The sequence below is a fragment of the Teleopsis dalmanni genome, chromosome 2 (assembly GCF_002237135.1).
Source record: "Teleopsis dalmanni isolate 2A chromosome 2, ASM223713v2, whole genome shotgun sequence".
In the NCBI taxonomy this organism is placed as follows: Eukaryota; Metazoa; Arthropoda; class Insecta; order Diptera; family Diopsidae; genus Teleopsis; species Teleopsis dalmanni.
In genome coordinates, this window is record NC_051847.1 from 56,802,341 (window position 1) to 56,822,443 (window position 20,103).

A 20,103-nucleotide genomic window follows, 5' to 3' on the forward strand; every position below is an offset into this window, starting at 1 on the left:
GCGACTGGCCAACGGTTTGTTTTACGTTTACATGAGTACGTGCGGACCATTTGGTCCATGGTGTCAACTCCACCTTTAGATAAGTTATAATATTTTATTACCTCCGGTATTTTTTTTGAATGTTCTTCTAAAATTTTTCCGTTATGATGCAACGTACTCAGTAAAGTAACTATTTTATATCTCTTCGGCACATATTGTACGATTGTCTCTTTTTCATGAAAGAAAAACTTGCTAGTATAGATGGGTAGTTTTCGTAACTCTTTTACTGTGCAGTGAACCGGTAAAAATCTTTTATTCTTTCGAACAGTGCCAACTAAAGTAATTTTTCGCTTTAGTAATTCCTGTGCCAAATTATGACTCGTAAAAAAATTATCGGTTGTTACATTTCTACCAGTATATTGTGACACTAGGTCTAAAACTACTCGTTCACCTTGATTTCTTTCAGGCAAATCTGAAGTTTTTCCAAGGTATATTTGAAATTGTAGACAAAACGCAGTTGCAGAATCAGCTGCTATCCATGCCTTCATTCCATATTTACCTGGTTTACTGGGCATATAAACTTTAAATGGGCATCTATCACGAAACGGAATAAGTTGTTCGTCAACGGTAATATTTTCATTGGGAACGTAAAGTACTTGTAAATTTATAGTCCACTTTTCATAAAAACTACGAATTGGTGCCAGCTTGTCTCCGCGGACTTGTGATCTTCGGGCTTGTCTATTATCAAATGCAAGGACACGAGAAATAATTGTAAAACGTTCCAAGGTCATAACAGCTCTTAACAATGGACGGCCATGATTTTCATTCCACAAGCAACTAATGCTTTCACCATACGAACGATAAACACCTGCAAATATAATAATTCGATGACTCGGTACAGGGTATACGAATATGCAGAACACCAACCAATAAGCATCAGTAAACCTAAATATGCATCAAATTCTATTTTGTCCATACAGTGAAAATTTTCATATACAGCATTGCCTTGCATATTGCTGTAACGAATTATTTCTTTCTTCATGGTTGTAGTTATGTATAAGTCAAACGAGTCTCTTATTTCGGAGATTCGTTGAACAGCATATGCTGTTACACCTGTCCTTTCATGTATCACATTTTCATTTGTGGCTCGAAGTAATTCTCTTCCATTTGGTGGTATGGTGGTCCACTTTATATTACCATCTTTACAAAAGTAATTATTTTGTTCAAGAGGAATCTCTATTTCTTTACTCAGCTCTACATCTGTATCCATGTCATCCTCTGATAAGTTCCGTTGAAGTAGCTCTGGCTCAAAGTCTGGATCACCATCATCACTTGCTTCGTCGTCACAATCACTCAAAAAAGCGACAATTTCATCATCCTTCAGCGTCTTAAAAATAAAGCACAAAAATTATAGATTCTTGATAAACAGATTATAATTACATGTAAACTTACTTCCATTCCGATCGACATAATTTATTGTAATTTATTAGGTTTATATGAAATTAACTTGCGAACACTTTATCAAAATACCGTTTTGACATGAAAGTTACATTAGCGCGGGAAAAATTTGTTAGTGTTTTTATCTTAATAAATAGTGTTGCCAATGCGCTTTTTAGAAGCCATATAATTAGTATTGCAAATAATGAATAAAATAAGGGGTCATAAAATGACCCAAACATAACATGTGCATAGTGCTGTATTTAAATGACTATCACACAAATTTTGTTCAAGTTGAGTTAATTTTATGAAATAATATTAAAATTTATACACTGAGGCGAAAAAGTTTTAGAAAATATGCTAAACTTAAAAAATTATTACAATTTAAAGTCATTTTGGGTCATGAAATGACCCGAACATAGTATGAGGGTTAAATAATGCAAAATAATAGAAAAACCCAAGTTGTGAAAACAGTAATTTGACAGTCAAAAAATGATGTAGGATTTGTTTTTGGCATATTTTGTGTTCTTCTTTCAATAATTTTATAATTTTTTTTTATATTTATATTCTTAATATAGTAATTAACAAATATATAAAATAAAAAATATATACATATGTATACTAAAACAAGAAGTTGTCTTTTTCTGAATAAGAAATTAAAATTTTCAATTATTTTCAGTGTGAAAACTCATTCTTGACAAACTGTATATATATTATATATGTATATATTATTATATATTATTAATTTTAATTTAAAATTTTATATTAAGCTTCAATTAATTAAAATAACATAAAAAATAAAATTTTTGTTGTTGTAGTTAAATACTGTTCGAAAAAACCTCTATATTAAACTTTAAAGAAATTATTACAATTTAAAATAATAATTTGATTTTTAAAAAGGCAAAAGATATTCGATAAAAATATTAAGATATTAAAATATACTTTACTCGTTTGAATATTTCTTCTAGTTATATAAATGCTTCTTCAGTAGTGGAAAGACTTCTTCTAAAACAGATTAATGACTTTTGAGAAATTTATTTTTAACAACAAAGCGTATTACAAATTTAATGTAAATGTTCTTAACAATATTTGTACGTATTGTTAACAATAGTATTGGAAGGAAAGACTTCTTTCTTAACGTCTTCACTGCGCGTTTCGAGGTTATTTGATCAATTTTCAATCTACTGATTTTACAGCGATCAAAATAGCATAAAAATGGTACGTTATGTACAAATATGATTGGATTAAACAGTTAAGTTTATAGTTCTTAAAAAGTCTACTCAAAACTATAGCAAAAATAGATGCTTTTAGCGAATAGATGACTTTAATAATAAATAATTTATTTTTTCGCCAAGTATAATTTTTAACACAAAGTTTGGGCTTCCGTTATTTTTTTAAATCATTCATATTGTCCATCATATTCGTGAGGTGGAAAAAATTAGAAATAGAAAACACTTAACTTTACAGTATAACTTCATATTTTTAAAACGATATACCTACGTATAATACTCCATCCTCGTTATGCAAAAACCACGCTATACAGAGTCCCCGTGGCCCGAAAACCACGTCATACAAAAGTCTCATTTAATAAAAACTTTGATTTATGAAAACCTCGCTATATCAAACTCTTCTTATCCTCGTTATACAAACATTTCATTATATACAACCCTTGTTATATGGAAATCGTGTTTTATGAACATTTCAGTATATGGCAATATTGTTTTATAAAAATCTTATTAAATGGAAACTTCGTTATATGGAAATCTTGTTTTATAAAAATATCATTTTATGAAAATCGCATCTTATAAAAATGTGAATATATGGAACCTTCTTTATATGGAAATTGATTAAAACCTCTTTTAATGAATTGCTCCTTACACGAAAATATTGTCTTATAAACGCAAAGAAAATGATATTTTCGTTATACAAAAATCTTGTTGTATGAAGATCTTGTTGTATGGATATCTTATATTATGAAAACTTTGTTATCTTTATCTTTGTTATCTTGTCTCTATGTAAAAAGACATTTGGAAGCCTTGTTATATGTAAACCTTGTTATGGAGGAACATTATTTGGAAATTTCATTTTTTAGAAACTCAGTTATATGAAACCTTTTAGGGATAGACCTACATACAAAAGTTGGTATAATATTTGTCTATACCAACAATGTTTAAAGAACAGAAAACCTTTTACTTAATTCATAAAAGTAACCCGGAAGTATCTAAAATAATATCGATGGGCCACTAGAATATATGAAGGCATTAAGTCAGGCTAGACATGCCCTAGTGATTCTGTTGTAGAACATTTGTATTGTTGCTCGAAGAGAAGACACCGGAACACTTGCTTTGTTTATGTCAAGTTTTATATAGAATTAATCTCAAGCTTCAGGGTGTCCCATTTTTTAATTTAATGCGATATTTGTAACATTTATATTGGCCAGATACTTGCATAGATAAATGCGTTTACCTGGTTCTAAGATGCTCAATTTTCTACCCATAATTAGGAATAATGTGGAATTACAATGACTTTTTTAGCTATGTGAGAAAAGTTGGAACCTCTTTCCACTTCATCTATCTAACTACCTAGGAAACCACATTATATACAAACCTCTTTATACAGAAACTTCATTAGATAGAAATGTCGTTATACGGACACCTAATTATATGAAGAGGGCCAATGGCCTACCTATAAGCTATGGCTACGAGTGCGATATCTTGATTAAACAAATTAAATTAAATTATTTAAATTTTTAAATGCTTATATATTTTGTATTAATGTAATTATTTAACTAAATTTGTACTTATTCATTCTAATATGATAAATAAATATCATTACTCATAATCTTACACTCCAACATATATGTTACATATATGTACATACATATGTATATGTATATTACTTAAGCTCGTAGTTGGTGGTCTGAAAATTGCATAAAACAATTAAAAAAATAAAAACAAAAACAAATTGTTTACATTTTATTTACTAACACAGCTTGATAAATATTCGATCATACAAATATATCTAATCCCTCAACAACAGTAGTTATTTGTGAATAAAACCAAGTTTTACGTTTTATCGAAAAGTCTTGCTCCTTATCGCTTACTTGAATTTTTCTGTCCAGTAAAGAATATAAATATTTATACAAAGCCTCACAATACTGAATCTTTTGCTGGTATATGCAATTATATACACAGGGATCTAGATACATTATTTAAATGCAAACGTAAACAATTATTTGATTTCTAAACTCAATTTTTCATAATTTTATTAATGTCTGGTTTTAAAAAAGTCACGCACTTTATTTTATAATTGTTAAGATTGTATTTCATCATCCAATCTGCTGTGTATGTTAATCTTATTGGAAGAAACAGACGTACAATTAAAAGTCGAATTCTAAAGAATTCTATAAACAAATTGCTTTCAATGCATACCTACAACGACTCATAAATCCAAAACAGAACAGAGATATATTCGTTTCAAATTACAAAATAAAAAATAAAGACGTGTAACTAAAACAATAATTAAAGTTTAAGATAAAGATAATTATTAGATTAGATAATTATCTTTCAAATAATCAAAAAGATAAAGAAAAATTCCTATATATTTCCTCCTAAAAATTGCTCTCATGAATTTTCTAGGAATTAAAATGCAGATATTCTTATTGTTTTATGGAAGTATAGTAATGCCGTTTAGAACCTTATCTTTCATATTTCGGATAACTATTTTGGTATTTACTGGCTTTCCTATACTATATAGCCTATGCTTAATATATATATATTTTTTTAAATTATTATTAATAATATTAATATTAGATATATACAAGTCAGCTGCTCCAACTAAAGAGAGATCTGCTCAGTGCTACGGTATCGGTGCTGACGGGTCATTGTTTAATAGGGAGGCATGCTATGAGACTGGGTCTTCCTTATAATGACCTTTGTCGCGGTTGTGGCTCTGAGGACGAGGAGGAAACTGTGTTTCATCTCATGTGTCAGTGCCCATCTTTAGCCAGAAGAAGATCAAAAATCTTGGGGGCCCCTTTTCTGACCGATCTGACTGATCTCTCATCCTACAATGTGAGGGACCTAGCTAGATTCATAGAACTGTTTTCTTTCACCTAATGGGGGAGTCGTTGCCTCTCTGTTGGGCGTTGGTCGTATACAGATCACCTTATCTATATACGAACATCGCTCTTTCCTTGTGGTACCACAACGGGCCTTTATTTGTGCTTAAGTGGGCTTTTTCTTGGTAAAAAGGGCCGCCACTCCAACCAACCAACCATATTAGATATAATTATTTTATTTTGTTTATTTAGTTTGCTTAGTTTCTTAAGCTCAATACTGTGGAGTGTTCATATATATTTACTATCTTCAAGTAGTTTCGAAACTCTTTCTCTCACATGTTTTTATTTCTAGATACAATATATGTGAATGTTTATAAATTTTACACATATTATATTGAGTATTATGGCATTAATAGTAACTTCTCATTTCTTAAAGTAATAGAGAGGTTTTCGAACAGAAGTGAAACAACAACAAAAGTATATTTTTAAAATTTTTTTAATTAATTTAAAGTAATACCTTAATAGAACAATGTGATTTTTCTCAAGATTCTGACAGCCTCTGCAGAATACTTAATACATGAATCATCCACATATACAGATAATATTCAAATAATAAAAAGAACTATCTGAACTTGTACTCATCGGTAATTTGGTCTCGTTGTCGGTGTGGTGGCCAAGATGTGTTTCGATATTTTCGACCATTGCAAAGCAGACGAGATAACCAGACGAGGTGCTTCAGAAAATCACTTGGAACACCTGAACAATCTGAATATATCGTTGACGTCATGCAAAATTGTATTGAGTTCTTCCTGTGCCGAATTTTATAGTAAAAGATGGGAAGACTCTATGATATGCAGGCATCTGTATGCAATTTGGCCACCATATCTGCCGCAGTTGCGATGAGGACGATAAATGTGCCTCCCACATGCATTGTTTCTACGGTACATTTAATTTCAGTAATTAAATAATATATAATATTATAGGTATACTTCAATATTTGAATTTTATTGATTTTCTATGATTTTTAATTAATACAAGTGTTGTAATATATAGAATATGAATCACTTGTGTAAAAATTAGAAAGGAAAGAAATAATGATAATATAATTAATGAACTTCTACAATTGTGATAAGAGCTGACTAATATTTTTATATATATATATATAAGCAAACAAAATAAATATATATTTTTAAATTTTATAAAGTTTTAGACATTTTTAAACACTATTTGATGGCAGTATCGAATAACTTTCAAACTATAGCGTTGTTATACAGTATAATATATAATATATATATTACATACCTATTATATATTAATATAATATATTATATTATAATATAATATTATATATTTTATATAATTATATATTAATATAATATAATATATATATGTTATATGTAGATTCGGGAATAATATAACAGAATAAAAAACCGCATATTATTTTTATATATCATTGAAATAATAGAAAATTGAGACTAAAATAATAAGTATTAATCAGTTTATAGGAAACTTTAAATATCTAAATCTAATAATTTATATAGTGAAAAGTGGATGAAGTAATGCTATAGTTTGATGATATATAGGTGTACTTACTCTGCGGAAAATTTTGCCATTATTGATAAAAATATTTTCATATAATTTTATTGAAACATTTTGAAAGAAAAAACTAAACATTTATTTTTCAAAAAATTGTCAAAAATTGGAATTAAAAAGCAACCATCGGGACTACGATATTTTGTACGACAATAATGACCCAAAACATAAGTGTGTTTGGATCATTCTTCACTCAAAACAGTTAAAAACATCATTAGGTGAATATGTCGTCGTCATCAATTCGGTAGAGGCGAATATCAAACCCGAGGAGTTAGCTATTTTAATAAAACGTTTGTTTAGTACATATTTAGCTCTATGGACGTCGAAACAAATATTAGGATTTCTCAACTTAAAAGCACGATGGAGATCAACAAAACGTTTCATATGAATACGCTTATGTTAACTTTTTGAATATCGAATCAAATAACATCTAATTTCAGTTCTATTTAATATTTCATCATCAATATATATAGCCCAAAAAAAATTATTAAAAATTAATGAATACAAATGGTCTAAAATAAGTATGTAGAAATGTTGTCTACACATTATAGTGCTGCAGTCTAAAAACCAAAAAATTAAGTAAATATATATAGCTGTCATTTATACGTTTCTTCTAATAAATATCGCAGAAAGTGCAATAGTTGCTACGTTAGCTTTTTGTGTTAACACACGGGTCCACGGTTCAAAGTTGACAGTGCTTAATTTTCTGACACTTGTCTTTCATAAATTATATACTTCACCTAATAAATTTTTCCAAAGATCACTGATGATGGATATCCAAAAATCCGAAACCGCTTTGTGGTCACCTCAAAAGTTTTCTTGATTAAAAAAATTGGAATTAAAAAATTCCTCACTCTTGCTTGTCATACAATATAAAATTCTTAATTAAAAATGAAGTTCATATATGGCGCTAGGCCTAAACTTTATTGATCTGTTGTAGACTTTAAAATAAGTATACACGTATATTCATTTTAATACTTATTTCGTACAATAGTTTTTAATTGAATTGTAATCATTCTTTTGGAATTAATATTCATATTTGAATTTTAAATAGTCCCATAACCTTTCTGCTGATTCCAAATAATCCAGTTCGTTGAACACCTCATCCTCGATCAAACACAGAAGAATATATCTGGCACGACTTTCTTTTCGTAGCCCCTAAGAAAAAAAAACTTAATACAATGCTTGATTGCTTTAAATTTTTAAATGGTTTTCTTACCGCCCTATCAGACGGTGTGCTTTGCACAACATTCCATAAGTCTTCTGATTCAAGATAAGCGCGAACAGTCATGGACCAAATTCTGTAGTTAGCTGGACCTTTTAGTTTTGGAATTTGAAGTTGCAACGACATTTTGCCCAACTTCGTAAAGCCACTATATTGAACTGAAGGCGAAAGCAAAAACCATTAAAAGCAGAAAGACAGAAGTCGTCATTAACTTTTAGTTTTACTCATAAATCGCTAAAATTACTCACTTTGTTTTTGAAATGCATGTTTATTCTTGTGGGAGATTATTTTTTCATACACAATAACAAAACAATATCAAAGAGATTATGTAGCCCTGTTGGAAATATGACAGACTAGTCTGTTTCGGACTACTTCAACTCAACTCCTAGCGACCCAATCTGTTAAAAGATTTCATTTCAATATTTATGTATTAATATTAAATATTTTATATTTTAGTTATTAATTTTTTGTTTTATATTAATTTATTGTTTTGCAAGGTAAGTACAATATAAAATTATGCAAGTGTTCTGATTTATTAGTCAATTGACATTGACTTTTAACATACAAACACTTATGCATAAACATACACCCAATATACCCGGGTGTGTATTTACAAAAACTTTAAGTAACATGAACGGGTTAAAAACCAAACATATTATACTTGCACACATCCGGATATATTATATGTTGAACACTGCTGTAAGTTTTAAATGCACATTATAGGATCTGAAGGGTCTGAGTGGTCTGATCTGAAAACTACTACTACTGAAACCTTCAAGTCGATACGACACTTAGAATTCAAGAAATATCAATTTACAAATGACAAAAAAAAAACTTGAATAATAATATATAAAAAATAATTACAAGACCACTGATGGATGTGTATTTGGCAATAGACTAAAGCTGTATGATTAACCAAAAATTTAATTAATTAAAATAATAAAATTTTTCGTTGTTGTAATTTACTCCTGTTCGAAACATACCAAAAAAACTTCTATCCACTAAATAGTTCGCGTAGATCAGTTAATAAATAGTTTAAAAAATATACGGAACTTCTAGACCATGTATCCATAAAACGAACCAGGCTCTTGTTCGTTAATTAATAGTCTTTGACTAGTTCGACTTTCTACAGGGACATTTTAGGAAGATATCTCTCAGCAGTGCGAAGACTTTTTTAAAACAAAATAAAGATTAGAATAGATTTGATAAGGTATATGAATATAATATAAAAATAATCAATACTTAAACGAATTTATCAAATTTCAAATTTATTAAATTTATTTGTGTAAATTTTTCGTGTTATTAAAAGCAACAACAATTTTGATTTTGACGTGCCCGTGACACTCCACATATCATGGGTCTAAGAAGAATTAAGTTTGTCATGTGAATATAAATACACAGAAGTTAAAGGACCTTATCCTGTCGATTAAAAAAAATTCATATAGCAATGGATCAAAAACCTTTATGTAAAGAGAGAAAATTGAAAAAATACAACAACGTTAATGAGAGGAGCAGTGAATAATACCCAAAACCGATTGCGAGAGTTAATATTCATTAAATGCTCAACCATCTGAAATGGTTATATATGTGTGTGTTTTTTTTCAAACTCTCTTATCATCTTCTGACGCAAAACACCAAAAATTCTTCCGTTCTCACTCAAATATTTGTTCTTCCCCCTCTGTGCTCAAACGTATTGTACCAGAATTATTATAGTTATTCTTGCAGTATTGCAGTATTTTACAGAAGTAGCTTTGATTGTCTCTAACTATTCGCATTTTCCCCTCAAATATCTGATTGCAGCTGTTCTAAGAGCAAATATGTAGTGTGAATGCACACTTTAGGTTCTTTCTGTAAGAAACCTTAAGTTTGTAGTCTTGTATAAGCCAAGATTTTTTATAAGGTGATTACAATACAAAGTTTTTAAGATACCATTTAAAAAGTACGGGGTGATATACAATTTTTTAAAAAAATAATACTTAAAAAGTACGATGAAGAATTTTTATAATAACTTAACCTATAATCAATAATGACTTCTACATGTCAAAATGATGATATTTTATTATATTTTCTATTTAATGGGAAAAATTTACTTAATACCTATTTGAATGAAATTTAAATCCTTACATTTAAATGTGATTCAATACGCAGAGATAATAGGTAGAACTGGAATATACCTACACACACATTAAGAATTTATATAAAAGATAATAGTTAAAGGTTTACCGCCTCTTATATCGTTAATAGGGAAAATTGAGTTATAACTTATCAGGAACATTGAATTCCCATCCAGTTGTATGTTTTCAAGACTTAACAAGTGATAAGGTATAGTGCAAGTGACCGTGTATGTGCTGGACAATAACATAGTATATGTATATACATTAATTTAGTCATCTTCTACATAGCTACGGAACGATTTATCAAAGAGAACTACATAATCTCATAACCTTCTATGAGATCGACAGTTGGGGTTCATCCCTTTATAAGTCTGAAATTGTTAGATCGCTACACTATACACTACACTATGTCATTCCTTTAGTCTTTTACTTCTGCGTCGATTTACTTCCCTCGATTATAGAACTTTAACACCCTGATTTTTTATAAAAATCTGCATTTAATTGCTTAGCAAGCTCAAAAATATAATTAAAATTGCTATTTCACTTTAAACATTCCATAAAGAAATACGATACATAGAAGTAAGAATCTATAAGTAATTAAATTGAAGTTAATATAATTCAAATTGTGTTAATTATATTTTTAATATAAATTTACTAAAAGCAAAGTTATATTATGCACCTTCCATAGGAGCAAACAATGCGATATTGTTTTTATATAAATTTAGTAGAAACTAGTATTAGAGAAGTGGGCAGAAATTTTCAATGTATGTTTCCTGGTAATACTACACCTAACATACATTTTAATATTGATTAATTTATTGATCATATCACAACGTATGACTGTGTATTACTTCAGACCTACGTATCACAACTAGCATACATTTGTTATATGGATCATATTATAACGTTTGACTTAGTGTTACTTCAGTAGCATCTAATACTGGTGAAAAGTGAAGAAGTTCTACTCTATGTAGCATTTTAAACCATATGACTACATTGGTATGTATATGGTTTCTTTAGTATAGTTACTTAAATCACTCTCGATAAGCTGTTCCATTTTAATGATCAGGCCATTCTTTCAAACAACATTAAATTCACTGTAATTAATCTCTCTTAAAATATATTTAAACCATATTATATTAAAATAAAAGATATATTTTTCGGGTTTTTGATGTTTTTTTTTATTACTACTTTAGCTTATATCTAAACCCTTAAAACTATGGACAAGTCTTATTTTTGATTCATATATTTACAATTTCTTTAATTGAAAAAAAATTACAAACATTGTTATTAGATACATTAGTGTGATGCTCTCTGAGTTAACATCTTATAAATATTTCAAAAGTTTTTAAATAATACTTTTCTTTATATAATGAATATAAAGCTAATGGAATAGAGTGGACAATGAGCAGTATTTGGAAATATTGTATAAGAATATATAATCAAAAAGCGTTGGATGCAAAAAAGTCATAGGCTGAAAAGTCATTCTTTAGAGTGTGACAGAGATACCTTTGACGAATTAAGAACCAGGGGATTGGTTGGCGTGCCTTTAGCGACAAAATTGTAAGAGTTTAACAATTAAAATTGTTGAAGTAATGGCGTACCATTTGCACGAATGGCGTCCGCAGCCATCGTTGTACAATTAATTACAAAAAAATCGATTAATACAAATCGAGTAATTCATTTTAAATTTGAAATTTTTCATTTTTCAATTTTTCGTCATACCCCTAGTTACCTACAAAATATTGCGAGGTCTTTATTAACTTAATAAGAAGAACTATAAACCCAGAGCAGCGCCGAATAACAAATTAGTCAACTCTCACAAAAACTACCGAAGTAGTTTAAGTTGTAGTTGGCCATTTGAAATTCATTACTACAAAAAATCTATAGAACTCCATTAAGCTCTTATAGAACACAAGAAATTAAAGGCACTTCGGTTAATAACAAGGTTTTGCCAATTTGCACACGGCACGAAGATAAAAAGAACAACAGTAACGTCACCAAGTATTGCTACTCAGTGACATAACCGTCATAATTAGTAACTATAGTGCAACATGCAAATACGGCGGGGTGAGGTTTCCCTCGGTTTTTTGTCACTTAATAGATAAAGCACAGTTGAAAAAAAAGTTGTGCGTTTTTTCATAGATGCCAGTTTGTATTGCTACTCATCGGCATGACAAAAAATTTTTTTGAAAAGTACACTAAATACCAAGCGACGGGGGTTTTGAGCTACCTTAACGTATTCCTTCTCAACAGCAATTTGCAATCAGTTCAGTCATAAAAAAGATAGTAACACTCCCTAAAAAAGGCAATGTTGCAGTCCGTTGATGTTAAAACTTGCTTGTGTCACACGTAAAAAACCGCCAACCCCGCGGGATCGACGACGTAAGACATGTGTTTAGCAAATTTCTTCACCAACTGCAACCGTAACATATACACTTCTAAGAGAGCACTACCAAATCTTGTATAGATTGTACACAAAGCAAAAAACTGCAGTCGATTTCAGCCGAAAAAGTGCTCGAGTAGTACATTGTTTGGTTCATTGGTTATAAATGCGAAGCAAGCATTTATTAAATCCTGGTAACGGATTTGGATAAGAGGTTGCTGGCGATCATAGCCTGCGAGCCGCAGCTGGCGTACGCAGCCAAATCGGCGTGTGTTGGTGAACCCAAAATGTGACTTCAACCGCTAATAAAGAACTTGACTCAAATATTATTTTCGTAAATAACAATCAAGACCATCAATACCAGCAATTACATAGCCATAATGTGCTTAGAAAACTTACAACAACACAGTAACACCGTGAAGCCGAAGTCTGGTCTATCTAAGTCCACAATGGTTTAGAAGCCACATTTTAAGAAACCACTTAGTTATTCTAGAGAGAATTAAATTATTAATTAATACTTTTGTACACTACAGCCAAATATATATAATAATATAACTTAATTACAGATGATTGAGTAGACTGGAACTGGAACTGGTTCTGGTATTGACTTTTCTGAAATCGTAAAAATTTCATACGTTCTGCTGTATACCCAACCGGTCTGCATTTTTATGTTGGCGTTGTTTTTTTACTCACTTCCAGTGTCAAAAGCTTTTATACATGACGTCATCGTAAGTTGTTCTTTTTTGGAAGTCTGCTTATGTGTTGGATGACATCATGTTATTTTTTGCGTTGTGTTGTTGTTGTGCAATTATTTGTCGCCAGCATCTTTACGCTTGCGACATTCTTCAGTGGTATGACCACGATAATTACAATATGTGCAACGTTTTGTACCCTTTGCACCACGAGCTGGACCACTGTTTGCTGTTTCGTCTTCTAAGTTATTATGCTCGATAATACGCCCTTGTTCGAGTAACTCACGGAATGTCTTTACATCGTGACGTGCAATGTGTTTACGGTATTTTATATTGAGTAGACCGTAAATCAAATCGAGCTCAGTGTCTTCATCGTGACGATCTGTGGGCAATTGTGCTAATAAGGCGCGTTTGTGACATACGAAGGTATCAATGGCAGTGCTATCATCTTGTTTCTTCTCAAAGATTTCTAAATAAATTTGATATGCGGGTTTGGTGGGCGAGAAATGATCGCGTATAAGTGCCAACGCATCATGCCATTGTTTGGCTTCTTTACGTACACCTTGCCACCAAGTAGAAGCAATGCCATAGAACAGCAATGAGATACCCTTCAGTGCCTCTTCATCGGTTATACTTTCGATGTCTTTGTATGTTTCAATCGATGTGATGAACTCCTCGACAGCTTCATGATCACGTTGTCCACCGAAACGTGATTGACAATTGCTGAAACTGCCTTTGGACTTAACGGTCATTGTGGAGGCGGCAGCTGCTTTCGCTTCGGCTACCGCAGCTTCGCGTACAGCTTGGATGAGTTGCTGTAGTTGTTCATTTGTCATCGGAATCATTTGTGTCGCCATTTTGTTGGTTTATGTTTTTTTTTTTTACCGTGGTTATCTAAGCACAACTAACACGCAATTATTGATTTTTTTTTGTGATAAAATTACTTTAAAAGTTTTATATTTCTAATTAATTAAACTTTGATATATGATTTCACAGCGTACAAAGCCAGAGTGGCGAATGTTGCCGCGTTATTCAATGTGTAACGTCGAGTTCTCGTCTGAGACTAAATTTTCTATGCCGGCAAACGCCTTTTATATCAAAATTTTATTGAGAATAATTGTGAAATGATTTCCCATACAAAGAGAAAAAGCTTTTTATTATTGTATAAAAAATAAATATTATTTTTTTAGCACTACCTCCCAACTCTTACTACCGCTTTCAGTTTGGCCACGACGCCATTGTGATTCATTAGCCCAAACATTCTTGTTGTCATACACTCAGCTCTATAGATCATCGGAATGCATATGCACGAGTATATAAATTTTATTTATTACACATTTTATTATTGCTCCCTTAAAATTCATACAATTTTTGAATTTGTAGTGTCAATAGGTATTCGGTATGGATATAGTGTTTTTTATTCTTATAAACAACAGACAACAAACACAATTTCCAAGAATTGCCGGCTATTTTCAAGCTATTATGAAATTGCTATACCACGATATTGCATACATAACACGTATACAATAATATAATATGTACCAATATAAACTATACAATAATATAATACATATATTATATTGTATTTATTATAAAAATTTAAAAAAATATATACCTAATTCCCATACTAATCTTGGTCTTATACATCAAATATGGTCTATATGGTCTATAAGTATTCAACTTTTACCTATCATTTACCACATATTTATATTTTAGCAATATTTCAAGTGTTCCTGATAGGATTTACCAATATTAGAAAGGTTATCTTCAAATTTAATTATCTTAAAACATATATTTAGGTAGATAAGATAAATAAATTGATGTCTGTATGTATATTTGCGAGTAAAATTGAAGGGATAGTAAAGTATGTGATTAATAAAAAGCCAAAGTTAGGTCACTAAAAACTTAATACTTTTAAAACAGTTACTGGTTTCAAATACTGGACATTGTATTAGCTCATAGAACAGCTCCCATTTCTGTCACCTACTTTTCTTGTCTAAACTCTCACCCCCAATCACTGGTATAGAGTTTAACCAAATGCCTTCCAGCACAGTGTTGGAAATTTTCTCCCTTAATTCTTTTTTAATTTCGCCTTTAATTCCTTAGTTGGATCCTTATCCTTAAGTTGGATAAGGTCTCATTATTGCTGTCAATACTTTTCGCAAAAAAAATCCATGGTAAAATAAAAACAAATGGATTACGTTAGATTATGTTATATCTGCGATACCTACGGGATCCACTGAGGTAAGAATGTTTAGTGAAGCTTAGAATGTTTAGTGGGAAGTCTTGTAATTGATCAAAATCCTCAGCGAGGGGTGTCCCTAAAGAGTTGAGTCGCCACCGAGCAAGAGTTGGGCAAAAACAAATAAAAAAAATTAATTTATTTTTGAAAAAGAAATCACAAAAGCGCACCACACATGGAACGATATATGCAGAGAAGCACCTAACATAGTGTGGTTTAAGAGAATCGTTGTGACCCTATACCCTACTAGGGGAAACGGATACTAAGAAGAATTTATCTTTAACAAATCAATGTTAAGTTCAGAAGCATCACTACTTATTGAAGGTGCATTGACTTTATAGGTGATTAGTGCTAAATCATTAAAACAGAAATGTCATGAAACGTAAGCAGCACCTATAAACCCAACTATTCTTATACATCAGATAAAGTCAATTTGGACTATAGCCATCACACTTAGTGGACAGAATTATTAAGCTTTTACCTATCATGTATTAAGTATTTTTATTTTATCAATACTGCGGGTGTTTTCAGGTGTATTGAGCTTTAGAGAATTTCTAATCACTTTTTTGTTAAGTGAATACATGTAGGTACATAAATATATATGTAGATAAAGTTAACATTCATGAACTCGTACACATATATATACAGGGTGACATGTATTAAAGCTGTATAAATTTAGTTTTATGTTTACACTAACTATTATCGAAGGTCATTAGTACACTTTTGTATACATTTTGTATAAAAAATTACATATTTTGCTGCAAAGTAAATCCTTGCGGCTATGTCTAAATAGACTTTTGTCTGTGTTTATTATTGATATTGTTAGATCCTTAACTGAATCACAAAGTTCGATTTAAACTAAAAACTATTGTGTTGCTCAACTTTAGCCAGAAATATCGGCTGGTAGTGATAATAAATGTTGATATGATTTAAGTGTTTTATAAAGAACTTCTAGGAAAGCAGTGAAAAGTCTTACCATATGTTGCTGTTACGTTTTTGTTACAAATATTGGCACATCCCATTCAGATTAAATTACAAATAAAAGATTATATAAATTCCGTAAAAGCTTATAAATCCAGTTTGGATGTAATATTTTACCACTAAATACATTTTAACTTTATTACAAACACCTATTTGAGTAAATCCTACATTTTCTCAACCGTTTCTGAAGAACCATTCTTCTATACGATTTGTTTGTTTAAGGGATCTTAAAATCACCTCGTATGTTTATATCGGTTGAATACCCTGTATATGTATGGAAGGTATGTGATGTTTATGGTATGTCCGTAAATGTATAAACAATTTATTAGTTATTTTTAAAACCTTACGTTAAAATTTATTCATATATATATTATGTATACTACAAGCAATATTTCTATTATCATCTTCCAGAAATAATGATAAGCACATAATCATAAAATGGAATCGGGTGATAATGGAATTTACAACATTTTATATTAGGTTAGGCGGTGTTGTCGATGAAATAGTTTAATATGGAACAAAAAACATACATACATATATACATATATTTTTATATGTTTATTATCCATATTTACTCATAGAATCAATTTTTTATCAGTTTCTAGGGGGTTTTCTTATTAATTGATTGATTTGACATTTTTATACTCCTTAAAGTAGATTTAGTCGTACAGCTTAGGGAAGAAATGCGGAAATGTAAAGCCCTTGCAAATTAAAGTCTTTGAAATTGTAAAACTTTTAGAAATGTATAATAGCCTTATCCCCACTTTTAATAGTTTCATGATACTGTCTCACATCTGCTTTGTTGCTGTCCAGCGTAGGCACAGCGCCCATTCACTATTTTAGGGGCTTGCTTTTTTGAGGACCTTGGCAAATGTCAGGATTTTTAAACTGAAGACCATTTCAGGATTTGCCAAATGTATACATACATACATACATATGTACATACATATGAATGAAGCCGGAAATACTCTTACTTCCATTTCACCTTATAACCATAGCTTCTAAGATTCTGGTTGCACAGCTAGCTCACCCCTTATTTCTCTTTCAACTATCTCAATCCCTTTAATTTCATAGACATTAATCTTGCTAACGAGTTTAGAGTATTTAGATTGCTGAATATTAACCCACTTTTCTTTAACCTTTTCTACCGTATTTCGATATCGGAGATCAGCTCTATATGGTCCAATGATAGAAATCTTTTCAAAATTCATTTCTAGGATAAGGTCATTGTAAGTTTAATTTCTATATAGAGATTTCAGAAACTAATCGATATCGATATCGGAGATCAGCTTTTATATGCTCCAATGACAGAAATCTTTTCACAATTAATTTCTAGTATGAGGTCATAGTGGGTTTTAGTTCTATATGGAGATTTCAGAAAAAAAAATACTAAAATACAAAAAAAAATACTTTGTGCTGAAAATTTGTTCTGCAATATTTTAATAAAAATTTAATAACAATAACTGTTAATAAAATATTAGTATAAAGCATTTTGCTGTTTTTTTAAAAATATATTCGCATGTAGTTAGATATACATACTTAAGTACATATATACATGTATACGGATATGGTATGTATATGTATGAAGGAAAAATTGTCTTTGTAGAAACGTGTTCTGTGAATTTTTACCAAAAAAAAAAAACTACCTACTTAAATTTATTAAAAAGAAATTTAAGTTTCTCAATGGGAGTACCATTGGCAATTTTTATTCTCACCAAAACTTTTTGTTATTTTGAAAGCTTTCGTTGAGTCATTGAAAAGCTTTTATTTGAATTTCTGTTATTATGAAAACATTTGCACAAACAAAATTTTGGTATAGTGCGAAAATACACTGTTCTTGTTGAGGCAGGGAAATGACAGCGGTCGGCAGATTAACAGATAAACAATTTCAAACTTTAATTGAAACAATACGTAAATTAGCGCCAGCAGATGAACAAATCACCGAAGTAAAATCCAAGGGCAGCTTCAGTAAATGCACGACAAGATTCGGTGGACAATACGATCATGACGCGGTTGATGAATTCGTAACAGCAGTGCAAACATATAAAGATGTAAATATCAACAAACATATATTAAAAAAAAATGTAAACAAAAAGCATTAACATTTAATCATTTTCTATGTAAATGTATATAGGTGGAGGGTATAAGTGATACAGATGCGTTAAAAGGCATATCGCTGCTATTTTATAGCCAGGCAAGCACTTGGTGGAAAGGGGTAAGACGTGATGCTAAGACATGGGATGATGCTCTCCAAATGCTGCGTGACAATTTCTCACCTGTTATGGCACCTTATCAAATATATATGGAAATTTTTGATAGAAAGCAAGATAGCTCTACAACAATAGATCAGTTTATTTGTGAGAAACGTGCACTACTAGCCAAATTACCTGAGGGTCTTCATGACGAAGCTACCGAATTAAATTTTATTTATGGTTTGCTACACAATAAATATCGACAAGCGATTCCACGGCAGGAAATCAAATCGTTCAGAGATTTACTTGAAAAGGGACGTAAAATAGAAAGAGGTCACTAGTGTATATGGAATATTTTGTGTATATTTTTATATAATTTATCTTTATCAATATATTTATAAAATAAAATGTAAAAATTATTTTAATTAATATAATTTAAATTGCATATTACATAGTTAAACGAAATAAATCAGCTGGCAGATTATATTATTTGCAGTGTTGTATTCGGTAAAATGCACTACGAAAAATATTAGCTTTTTAGTGTGGCAAAAAGCAGCACCACCACAAAATTAGTAATGTAAACAAAAAAATTGGCACAACCAAAGCTCCTCTTTTACTGAAAACTGAATGTTTGGTACAAAGATGTCAAAATGATATATGGTTATGTATGATAATAAATTAGTCAAGACGTAAACAAATAAAAATATCCCTAGAATAACTGTTCAAATGAAAACCCCAAAATGACGGTTAAAAGCTTGACGTTTGGAAACTTACTTGAACAAAGCTTGGTAGATAAAGTTCGTAATGTGTAAGAACTTCAGTTATAACTTCAGTGCATTTAAGCCCAACTTTAATAATAAATTAAAGTTTTTTTTTTTGGATCATTAAAGGTGATGGGATCATATTGATTAACTTTTATTTTAACTTAATTAGATATATTCACGATTAGCTGAAATTGGGTTTGTCTTATATCCTGATATATTATGCTATGAAAATATTATACATATTTGGCGCTGAATTTGTAAACACGGAGTTACAATTTTTCATTAAATTCACTTTATGCAATTATTAAACACACCATTTGGTTAGCGTTATAATTGGTCTAAGTGGTTTGTGTATAGAATGTAATGGCTTGTGCATAAGATAAATAAGTTCACGCATAGAAATAATAAAATAGAAAAAATCATTTCATTGACGTTTTG

The 20,103-nt window shown here is 30.3% G+C and overlaps 4 protein-coding genes across 4 annotated transcripts in view; 1 reads left to right on the plus strand and 3 right to left on the minus strand.

The window, feature by feature from the left end:
* LOC119674623 (piggyBac transposable element-derived protein 4-like) overlaps positions 1 to 929 on the minus strand; it is a 2,534-nt gene extending 1,605 nt beyond the window's left edge. Inside the window, exon 1 of the mRNA XM_038085770.1 lies at positions 14 to 929. Coding sequence (XP_037941698.1) covers positions 14 to 770 — 757 coding nt within the window. The 5' untranslated portion in view covers positions 771 to 929. The remainder of the gene's footprint in view (positions 1 to 13) is intronic.
* A 7,025-nt stretch (positions 930 to 7,954) lies between these two features.
* LOC119681625 lies at positions 7,955 to 8,603 on the minus strand. The gene is made up of 3 exons (XM_038094869.1): positions 8,543 to 8,603; positions 8,289 to 8,452; positions 7,955 to 8,227 (listed from the first exon to the last, which is right to left on the minus strand). Exons 2-3 carry the CDS (start codon positions 8,418 to 8,420, stop codon positions 8,096 to 8,098), a joined length of 264 nt encoding a protein of 87 aa, XP_037950797.1. The 5' UTR covers positions 8,421 to 8,452; positions 8,543 to 8,603; the 3' UTR covers positions 7,955 to 8,095.
* A 3,000-nt stretch (positions 8,604 to 11,603) lies between these two features.
* Positions 11,604 to 14,546, minus strand: LOC119681620 (activity-regulated cytoskeleton associated protein 1-like). The gene has a single exon (XM_038094864.1). The coding sequence runs from the start codon at positions 14,341 to 14,343 to the stop codon at positions 13,603 to 13,605; it is 741 nt and encodes a 246-aa protein (XP_037950792.1). The 5' UTR covers positions 14,344 to 14,546; the 3' UTR covers positions 11,604 to 13,602.
* Positions 14,547 to 18,530: 3,984 nt separating this feature from the next.
* LOC119681623 (activity-regulated cytoskeleton associated protein 2-like) lies at positions 18,531 to 19,302 on the plus strand. Its single transcript, XM_038094866.1, has 2 exons — positions 18,531 to 18,760; positions 18,844 to 19,302. Exons 1-2 carry the CDS (start codon positions 18,563 to 18,565, stop codon positions 19,240 to 19,242), a joined length of 597 nt encoding a protein of 198 aa, XP_037950794.1. The 5' UTR covers positions 18,531 to 18,562; the 3' UTR covers positions 19,243 to 19,302.
* Positions 19,303 to 20,103: the final 801 nt, after the last annotated feature.